The 11,172-nt window shown below is 47.8% G+C and overlaps 1 protein-coding gene across 1 annotated transcript in view; it reads left to right on the forward strand.

The window, feature by feature from the left end:
* The first annotated feature begins 6,324 nt into the window (after window positions 1-6,324).
* The window catches only part of hspb7 (heat shock protein family B (small) member 7), a 5,918-nt gene continuing 1,070 nt past the window's right edge, over window positions 6,325-11,172 (forward strand). Inside the window, exons 1-2 of the mRNA XM_033048360.1 lie at window positions 6,325-6,682; window positions 9,019-9,152. Coding sequence (XP_032904251.1) covers window positions 6,475-6,682; window positions 9,019-9,152 — 342 coding nt within the window. The 5' untranslated portion in view covers window positions 6,325-6,474. The remainder of the gene's footprint in view (window positions 6,683-9,018; window positions 9,153-11,172) is intronic.

An 11,172-nucleotide genomic window follows, 5' to 3' on the forward strand; every position in this document is an offset into this window, starting at 1 on the left:
ACCCAGTCTAAGCAGTGAAAACACCTGCCCCCCCCCCTCCCCGCCACCTCCCCCAGCCCAAAACCACACCCCTCACATAGAACGCATAACATTTACAGTCACAACCTGTCCTTGGAAGCTCCTACACCAGCCAAAAGGCTTTTTATAAAGAAGAAAACTGAATGAAAAGATTGTAATACTCCATGCAAATAAACCTCCATCCAGTAATCACACGAGCTTCCGATAGTTTTGCGTGGATCAGCTTAGAGGTATGGCACGGAAACAGGCCCCTCATCGTAAGTAGACAAAAATGCTGGAGAAACTCAGCGGGTCAGGCAGCATCTATGGAGTGAAGGAATGGGTGACAGTGGACATGCATAGGGAGAGGTTGGACAAATGTGGATTGCGTTCTCTGGAGTGTTGGAGGCAGAAGGGAGACCTGAGAGAAAGACATAAAATGATGAAAGCCAGAGACAGGGTCGAGTCAGAACCATTTAGATAGACACATGGACATGCATAAATGGATGGATATGGGAGCAGAAGGAATTAGTTTCATTTGAATGAATGAATAAGTTTATTGGCCAAGTATTCACATACAAGGAATTTGCTTTGGTGCTCTGCCCGCAAGTGACAACATCTCATACGTTGATAGTTAGAAATGACACATAAAACATTAAACATTAATAATAAAACATTATTGATTGAACATGTGAATTAAATAAAATATCAGAGCAAAAGGAGGCTACAGATTTTTGGCTGTTGAGTAGAGCTACAGCTCGTGGAATAAAACTGTTTTTATGTCTGGCTGTGGCAGCTTTGACAGCCCAGAGTCGCCTTCCAGAGGGAAGTGATTCAAAGAGTTTGTGGCCAGGGTGAGAGGGGTCAGAGATGACCTTGCCCGCTCGCTTCCTGGCCCTTGCAGTGTACAGTTCATCAATGGAGGGAAGGTTGCAGCCAACAACCTTCTCAGCTGATCGGACGATTCTCTGCAGCCTCCGGGTGTCGTGCTTGGTGGCCGAGCCAAACCAGACCATGATGGAGAAGGTGAGGACAGACTCTACGATGGCCGTGTAGAATTGGACCATCATTGCCTGTGATGAATATGAATTTGGCTTCATATTCAACACAGACATGGTGGGCTGAAGGGCCTGTTATGTGCTTTACATTTTAAACTTTAGAGATACAGCCCAGAAACAGGCCCTTCGGCCCACCGAGTCCGTGCCGACCAGCGATCCCCCCGTACACTAGCACGATCCTACACACACTAGGGACAATTTACAATTTTCACCAAAGCCAATTAGCCTACAAACCTGTCCATCTTTAGAGTGTGAGAGGAAACCGGAGCACCCGGGGAAAACCCACGCAGGTCACGGGGAGAACGTACAAACCCAGTACAGACAGCGCCCATAGTCAGGATCGAACCCGGGTCTCTGACGCTGTGCCACCGTGCCGCACATATATCTGATCTGTTTGGACAGGATGCAAAACAAAGCTTTTCACTGTACCTCGCTGCACCTGGCAACAAGAAACGTCAATCCAAGCCTAAACCTGATGCGACCTCCTCCAGAGTCAGGGACAGTTTCGTCCTGGCTGATATCGGCCATCTGAAGGGCCGAATGGCCTACTACTGCACCTATTGTCTATTGTCTATTGAACCATCCTATCACCAGCTAGAGGGTGGTCCTGACCTACCATCTACCCCACCTCTTGCTTCTCTCCAGAGACTCTGCCTGACCCAGTCTGAAGAAGGGTCTCGACCCAAAACGTCGCCTATTCCTTCTCTCCGTAGATGCTGCCTCACCCGCTGAGTTCCTCCAGCACCTTTGCCTACCACTGAGTTACTCCAGCATTTTGTGTCAATCTATAGGACATTTTCATATTTATTACATTAAATGCCACTTAAACTCTCCTTAGGTCCGACCAACTTTGTCAGGGGAGGTGTCGATATGAATCATCCATTTGTTTAAAGGTTTGGGGCGTGAGATGTGAATGGAATAACGAGTGTCGTGTGATGGATAATCTATAAGTTTATTGTGACAACATCAGCTGGCTTTTCACTTAAAGAACTGACAACACCAGCTGGTGCGGACTTCATCCAGGACTGGTGTCTTTCACAAAGTCCTTCAACACAAAGTCACCGCGGCACAGCCATGGAACGTTGTTCCATAAATACATGTCCACAAAACAATGTTCTTCCACTTGCTCCCAATTTAGTTCTGGCCCCTGTTTGTGGAAATGGACAACTGACAAAGTTAAGTCGTGGAATAACATTCTGGGGAAGGGTCCCGACACGAAACGTCACCGATCATTAGTCAGAGGGTGGTGAATCTGTGGGATTCTTTGCCACGGAAAGCTGCGGAGGCCAAGTCAGTGGATATTTTTTTAAGGCAGTGATAGATAGATTCTTGATTAGTAGGGGTGTCAGAGGTTATAGACAATAGAGTAGAATTAGGCCATTAGGAAGGTAGCCGGTTCGAATCCCGCTTGGAGTGCATACTGTCGTTGTGTCCTTGGGCAAGACACTTCACCCACCTTTGCCTGTGTGTGAATGTGTGTGAATGTGTGTGAGTGATTGGTGGTGGTCGGAGGGGCCGTAGGCGCAGATTGGCAGCCACGCTTCCGTCAGTCTGCCCCAGGGCAGCTGTGGCTACAGAAGTAGCTTACCACCACCGAGTGTGACTGAGGAGTGAATGAATAATGCGATGTAAAGTGCCTTGAGTATTAGAAAGGCGCTATATAAATCCCATCCATTATTATTATTAAAGTCTACTATGCCATTCAATCATGGCTGATCTATCTCTCCCTCACTATAATCCTATATGCAGCACAAAACAATATATACCTGTGGTGCTTTTAGAATCAGACGAGATGTATGCCACAATTTTTTCATATCTTTGGTCACACACGTGACTAAGAATGGGGGGGCCTTTTGTTCATTATAGTTTAGTTTAGTTTAGTTTAGTTTAGTTTATTGTCACGTGCACTGAGGTACAGTGAAAAGCCTTTTGTTGTGTGCTAACCAGTCAGCGTTCGGTCCAATAAAGACCGAATAAAATTAGTTTCAAAGTCTCAGATGGGTTAGACCAAAGATCCTATAGCGAGCAAGATAAGACTGGATAGACTCGGTTTGTACTCGCTAGAATTTAGGAGATTGAGAGGGGATCTTATAGAAACGTACAAAATTCTTATGGGGTTGGACAGGCTAGATGCAGGAAGATTGTTCCCGATGTTGGGGAAGTCCGGGACAAGGGGTCACAGCTTAAGGATAAGGGGGAAATCCTTTAGGACCGAGATGAGAAGAAACTTTTTCACACAGAGAGTGGTGAATCTCTGGAACTCTCTGCCACAGAGGGTAGTTGAGGCCAGTTCATTGGCTATATTTAAGAGGGAGTTAGATGTGGCCCTTGTGGCTAAAGGGATCAGGGGGTATGGAGAGAAGGCAGGTACGGGATACTGAGTTGGATGATCAGCCATGATCATATTGAATGGCGGTGCAGGCTCGAAGGGCCGAATGGCCTACTCCTGCACCTATTTTCTATGTATCTATGTATGTATCTATAACCCACTCGACGAAAAAGACATAGTACGGTGATGGGCAGATTCGTGGGTCGTTTTCGGCCCCGTTCCCGTAACCGGCTTCCGTCTCCGCACCAAAGGACCCGTAGCGGAGCAAAGGTAACTAGTGCGGAGACGGAAGCCGGTTACGGAAACATCCTCGTAGAAATAAAAGTTCTTTGGGGAAAAATCTTCTCCTCGTTTTCAGAATTATAAATGAAGGTTGTATGCGGGAAGGCGAGGGTTAATGTACACGGAGGCAGCGCAACTTCACTGAAGTGTGACTTGAGTGCTTCGAATGAAGTCAGGGACAATTAATGATTAAACTATTTGTAAAAGCGTTTAAACAGGAGCACGAACCGCTCGCCACGTGCTGCCGGCAAGGTGATGGCGCTTTGTCGAGGATTTTCACCAAATGCGACATTCCCCAAGGGTTTGTCAGTGGTCATGGGGGCTGTGGGAAGTGGAGGGGTTGCAATGCATGAAGAACATTCCCATATCAAAACAATGATGAGACGGAGCGCAGGCAAGAGATTGACAACTTCCTAACATGGTGTCGAGACAACAACCTATCTAGGGAAGGTAGACAAAAGTGCTGGAGAAACTCACCAGGTGCGGCAGCATCTATGTGGAGCGAAGGAAATAGGCTACGTTTCGGGACGAAACCCAAAGGGTTTCGGCCCGAAACGTTGCCTATTTCCTATAGTGGAGATTGTTCAACTCTTTGCATGGAGCGAAGAAAACAGGCAACGTTGCCCATTTCCTTCGCTCCATAGATGCTGCTCCACCCGCTGAGTTTCTCCAGCACTTGTGTCCACCTTCGATTTTCCAGCATCTGCAGTTCCTTCTTAAACAACCAAACAAGGGATGTGTGCAGGAAGGAATTAATTCCCATTCCCATTCCCACTCCCACACGGACCTTGTGTGCGTATGAAGGAACTGCAGGTGCCGGTGCAAACCGAAGGTGGACACGAAATGCTGGAGTAACTCAGCGGGTCAGGCTGCATCTCTGGAGAGAAGTAATTGGTGATGTTTCGGGTCGAGACCCTTTCAATAGACAATAGACAACAGGTGCAGGAGTAGGCCATTCTGCCCTTCGAGCCAGCACCGCCATTCAATGTGATCATGGCTGATCATCCCCAATCAGTACCCCGTTCCTGCCTTCTCCCCATATCCCCTGACTCCGTTATCTTTAAGAGCCCTATCTAGCTCGCTCTTGAAAGCATCCAGAGAACCTGCCTCCACCGCCCTCTGAGGCAGAGAATTCCACAGACTCACCACTCTCTGTGAGAAAATGTGTTTCCTCGTCTCCGTTCTAAATGGCTTACCCCTTATTCTTAAACTGTGTGTGGCCCCTGGTTCTGGACTCCCCCAACATCGGGAACATGTTTCCTGCCTCTAGCGTGTCCAAGCCCTTAACAATCCTATATGTTTCAATGAGATCCCCTTCTCTCCAGAGATGCTGCTGAGTTACTCCAGCATTTTGTGTCTACACACACTGACCTTTCTGTCCAAGGCCTCCTCCATTGTCAGAGTGAGGCTAATCGCAAATTGGAGGGACAGCATCTCATATTTCACTTGGGCATTTTGCAACCCTGTGATATGAATATTAATTTCTCGAGTCAAGTCGAGTCACTTTTATTTCTACAGCACATTTAATAAACAACTCTCGTTGACCCAAGTGCTTTACATTGGTGGAGGTACTAACGTTATACAACATTGGTTCATAGACTAAGTACATACATAAATACACACATATAGCCCTCCCTCAGAAGACGTCAAGAAGAGTAAAGATGAGTTTTAAGTCTCGACTTAAAAGAGTCGGTGGAGGGGGGCAGTTCTGATGGGACGAGGGATGGACTGTTTACCCTCCTACCATCCAGGAGGCGCTACAGGTCTCTCCGTTGCCGGACCAGCAGGTCCAGGAACAGCTTCTTCCCTGCGGCTGTCACTCTACTCAACAATGTACCTCGGTGACTGCCAATCACCCCCCCCCCCCCGGACACTCCACCCACAGGAAATACACTATGTCTGTATATATGCTAATGTAAATATTTATTCAAATCATATTCTATGTCGCTCTTCCAGGGAGATGCTAAATGTATTTTGTTGTCTCTGTACTGTACACGGACAATGACAATTAAAGTTGAATCTGAATCTGAATCTGAATCTGAATCTGAATCTGAATCTGAATCTGAATCTGAATCTGAATCTGAATCTGAATGCTGTTCCACAGTCTATAGCCTCCTTTACATCTGCCAGAAACGTTGCCTATTTCCTTCGCTCCATAGATGCTGCCTCACCCACTGAGTTTCTCCAGCATTTTTTGTCTACCTTCGATTTTCCAGCATCTGCAGTTCCTTCTCAAACTAAACGACTTGCAGTGGGTTAACAACTTCAGTGGCTGAATTCGGAGCATCTTAAGTTCAATATGTTACATCAGACATTTCTCGCATCTTTGCAATTCTCCCAGTCAGATGCTGCTGGACCTGGTCTAAATAAAGTGTTTTCGCAGACTCCGGACAGCGAGGGGTATGGCTTTAACAAGGATTGCAATGCCAGGGGGATCAAATGGCTTTTTTTAGGTTCTTAGATCGAGTGGGTTTGGAATGCCTGCTATGGATGGGGGACATTATTCCTGGATTGTTCCGTTTGTTTGCCGAAAGGCTGGCAGCCTTACATCAGAGAGAGTTTTCACAACTGCATGCCTGATGGGGCCAGGGCTAAAATTAACACACCAGGCATGCACAAGGCATTAACACATCAGGCTGGTTGGGTCGCAGCCTGTAATCAGTATATAAGCCAAGTAGAATAGCTGCTGCAGTACAAAGGGCGACTGGGACTTCAGGAGCTTGTACCAGTGTCGAGGGCGGACGGAGAGAGAGGGGAAACGGATTCGGTCGACTCTTCCCGATTGAAGGTCTGTCCCATCTGCCTTCCATGAGTGCAAGGTCTTCCCCCGCCTTCAGATCTGAGCAGCGTTTTCGCCAGAACACCACCACCTCCTCTTCCTCTTTCGCATCTGCCCCGACCGTGGGGGACCAGTGCATGGATAAAACCAGGGGTCTCTTCGGGGACGAGTTCGAGAAGTCCTCAATCCTCCACGGCAGCTTCCTGAGGCCACGGAATGAGCAGAAGGGATTCACAGGCAAGTGACGGTTTAATTTGGAGATACAACGCCGGGGGGAAAAAGGCCCTTCGGCCCGCCGAGTCCGTGCCGACCAGCGATCCCCGCACACTAACGCCGACCTACACACACACACACACACACACACACACACACACACACACACACACACACACACACACACACACACACACACACACACACACACACACACACACACACACACACACACACACACAGGACAATTTTTAAAGGTAGACAAAAGTGCTGGAGAAACTCTGAGGGTGCGGCAGCATCTATGTGGAGCGAAGGAAATAGGCAACGTTTCGGGCCGAAACCCAAAGGGTTTCGGCCCGAAACGTTGCCTATTTCCCATAGTGGAGATTGTTCAACTCTTTGCATGGAGCGAAGGAAATAGGCAACGTTGCCTATTTCCTTCGCTCCACAGATGCTGCTGCACCCGCTGAGTTTCTCCAGCATTTTTGTCTACCTTCGATTTTCCAGCATCTGTAGTTCCTTCTTAAGCAGGGACAATTTTTCCATTTACATCCAAGCCAATTAGCCTACAAACCTGTACGTCTTTGGAGTGTGGGAGGAAACCGAAGATCTCTGAGAAAACCCACGCAGGTCACAGGGAGAACGTACAGACTCCGTACAGACAGCGCCCGTTAGTCAGGATCGAACCCGGGTCTCTGGCGCTGTGAGGCAGCAACTCTACCGCTGCGCCACTGTGCCAAGTTTCCATGTCCCCTGTGGAAGTGTGCGTGGACGCAGCCATTGAACACATCCTCGCAGTTTGGTTGGGCCTTTGGGAACTGCAACGCCTCCTCTGGGTTCCTGGAGAACCTGCTCTTCCTCAGTCTATGCACTGGGCCATTTGCCCATTACCCAAGACTAGGTTATGCCCAGATAATCCTTACCGAAGCCAATTAACGTACAAACGTTATGGAGTGTGGAAGGAAACTGGAGCACCTGGAGAAAACCCACGGGGCCACGGGGAGATCGTGCAAACTCTACACAGACAGTACCCGTGGTCTTCTTGTGGGATTATCAAAGATACTTTCAAGAGAGAGCTGGATAGGGCTCTTAAAGATAGCGGAGACAGGGGATATGGGGAGAAGGCAGGAACGTGGTACTGATTGGGTATGATCAGCCATGATCACATTGAATGGCGGTGCTGGCTCGAAGGGCCGAATGGCCTACTCCTGCACCTATTGTCTATTGTCTCTCTCGTCTCCGGCACCATCAGTCTCTCGGAGCCATGAACACGAGGCTATTTGACGATGCGCCAAGTGCTTCCCATGTAGGGACTGGTGAATATTACACATCACTAACCGCATCTCGCCATCTTCTCCCCACTCCCATCGGGCAAGAGGTCCAAGGTCATACGATACGATATGATAGAACTTTATTTATCCCAGGAGGGAAATTGATCTGCCAGCAGTCATAAAACACAGAACGCACAAAACATGAAGGTCATCAGAATTAGGCCACTCGGCCCATCAAGTCTACTCCGCCATTCAGTCATGGCTGATCAGTCTCTCCCCCCTAATCCCAATCCCCTGCCTTCTCCCCATAACCCCTGACACCCGCACTAGATAAAAGGTATAGAAGTCATATGAAGAAATGCATACCTCCAGATTCAGGGCCAGTTTCATCCCAGCTGTTATCAGGCAACTGTCGGGTCTTCCCATCAGCTACAGGGCAGTCCCAGAGGTCAGAGCCTCACAGTCTCAGAATTAAAGGACATTCCTTTAGGAAGGAGATGAAAAGAAATTACTTTAGTCAGAGGGTAGTTGATCTGTGGAGCTCTTTGCCACAGACGGCTGTGGAGGCCAAGTCAGTGAATATTTTTGAGGCAGAGATAGATTCTTGATTAGCACGGGTGATAAGGATTATGGGGAGAAGCCAGGAGAATTGGGTTAGGAGGGAGAGATGATTGAATAGCAGAGTAGACTTGATGGGCCGAATGGCCTAATTCTTCTCCTATCACTTATGAATTTATGACCTCGCATCTTCCTCATTGAAGACTATCTATAATCGGTTTTAATCGGACTTTATCTTGCACTAAATGTTATGCCTCGGCAAGGACCAGTCTCACCCCGGTCACTCCCTTCTCTCCCCTCTCCCCTCTCACTCAGAGGGCGGTGGAGGCCGGTTCTCTGGATACTTTCAAGAGAGAGCTAGATAGGGCTCTTAAAGATAGCGGAGTCAGGGGATATGGGGAGAAGGCAGGAACGGGGTACTGATTGGGGATGATCAGCCATGATCACAGTGAATGGCGGTGCTGGCTCGAAGGGCCGAATGGTCTACTCCTGCACCTACTGTCTATCGTCTATTGTGTTTTTCCCACATAGGTCGCCCAGGGAACATGGGCAACGTGAAGACTCTGGGGGACAACTACCAATTCACCGTGGATGTGAGCGATTTCTCACCCGAGGATATTATCGTCACCACGTCCAACAATCAGATCGAAGTCCACGCGGAGAAGGTAAGGCATCGTTCCCTGTCGCGCCCAGCGTCAGTAGATAAGTAGAACAATCTTCCTGGAGTCTCAGACGTTTCATTGCACAAAACGCCACGGCAAGCCCCCTCCTGTACCTGCGGTCGTTCCACCTCTCACCAACTTCGATAGATGCGCTGCAGAAAGCATTTTATCGGGATGCATCACAGCGCGGTTTGGGAACAGCTCCATCTAAGGCCGCACGACGTCGCAGGGAATTGTGGACGCAGCCCAGACCGTCACACACAAACCAACCTTCAGTTTAGTTTAAATTTGTTTATCGTCACGTGTGCCCAGGTAGTGAAAAGCTTTTTGTTGTGTGCTAACCAGCCAAGGAGAAGACTACACATGATTACAATCCAGCCAACCACACTGTATGTGGCAGGATGGCAGGACTTTCTGGGATGGCAGGACTTTCATATGAAGAAAGACTGGATAGACTCGGCTACTCGCTAGAATTTAGAAGATTGAGGGGGGATCTTATAGAAACTTACAACATTCTTAAGGGGTTGGACAGGCTAGATGCAGGAAGATTGTTCCCGATGTTGGGGAAGTCCAGAACACGGGGTCACAGTTTGAGGATATCTTTTAGGACCGAGATGAGAAAAACATTTTTCACACAGAGAGTGATGAATCTCTGGAATTCTCTGCCACAGAATGTAGTTGAGGCCAGTTCATTGGCTATATTTAAGAGGGAGTTAGATGTGGTCCTTGTGGCTAAAGGGATCAGGGGGTATGGAGAGAAGGCAGGTACAGGATACTGAGTTGGATGATCAGCCATGATCATATTGAATGGCAGTGCAGGCTCGAAGGGCCGAATGGCCTACTCCTGCACCTATTTTCTATGTTTCTATATGTAGATTAAGTGTATTATTATTCAGTGCAAGGTAAAGTCCAACTTTGAATCATGTGACATTTTTAATCATCACCATCATATCTAGACTTCAGTTGCAATGTATTTTATTTATTTTTCATTCCACGATTAATTATAAACAGATGTGCTGCAACTCATCACCTCTGGATATAACTGGATTCGCACACATTACCCATGCTCCTTCTCAAAGTTGTGATCGCAGGAATAAAGTCCGGCTTGAAGTCGGGAATTTATTCTGAGAATTACACATTCCGACTACATTTCGAGCCATTTTTCGCTGGAATTGTTTACTTAAAGTGCCAAAATATTCCAAGAATCACAGGATGATGAAGTGCAGGAAGAGGGGATTTTGTTCCAATGTGCCCGAGATTCTTCCTTGCAGACATTCCTCCATTAATCTCATTCCTCTCTTTCCTCCCTGTAAACCTGAGAACATGTCCCCCATTTCAGTAGGGCGGCACGGTGGCGCAGCGGTAGAGTTGCTGCCCAGTGACCCAGGTTCGATCCTGACTACGGGCGCTGTCTGTACGGAGTTTGTACCTTCTCCCCGTGACCTGCGTGGGTTTTCTCCCGGATCTTCGGTTTCCTCCCACACTCCAAAGACGTACAGGTTTGTAGGTTAATTGGCTTGCTATAACATTTCAAAATTGTCCCCAGTTTGTGTAGGGTAGTGTTAGTGTGCGGGGCTCGCTGGTCGGTGTGGACTCGGTGGGCCAAAGGGCCTGTTTCCGCGCTGTATCTCTAAATTAAACTTAACTAAATATTATTACTATGTCTTTTGAAATGTCTTTGTCCTTCATAAGTTTAAGGTGAGGGGGAAATATTTAATTTGAACCTGAAGGGCAACTTTTTTTACACAACAGGTGGTAGGTGTATGGAACGAGCTGCCAGAGGAGGTAGTTGAGGCAGGGACTATCCCAACCTTTAAAATACATTTGGACAGGTGCATGGGTAGGATAGGTTAAGTAGGGTATGGGCCAAACACAGTTTAACTTAGTTTAGTTTAGAGATACAGTGTGGAAACAGGCCCTTTGGCCCACCAGGTCCGCACCGACCAGCAATCTCCACACGCTAACACTACCCTACACACACCAGGAACAATACTGAAGCCAATTCATCTACAAACCTGTACGT

The sequence above is a fragment of the Amblyraja radiata genome, chromosome 31 (assembly GCF_010909765.2).
Source record: "Amblyraja radiata isolate CabotCenter1 chromosome 31, sAmbRad1.1.pri, whole genome shotgun sequence".
NCBI classification, from domain to species: Eukaryota; Metazoa; Chordata; class Chondrichthyes; order Rajiformes; family Rajidae; genus Amblyraja; species Amblyraja radiata.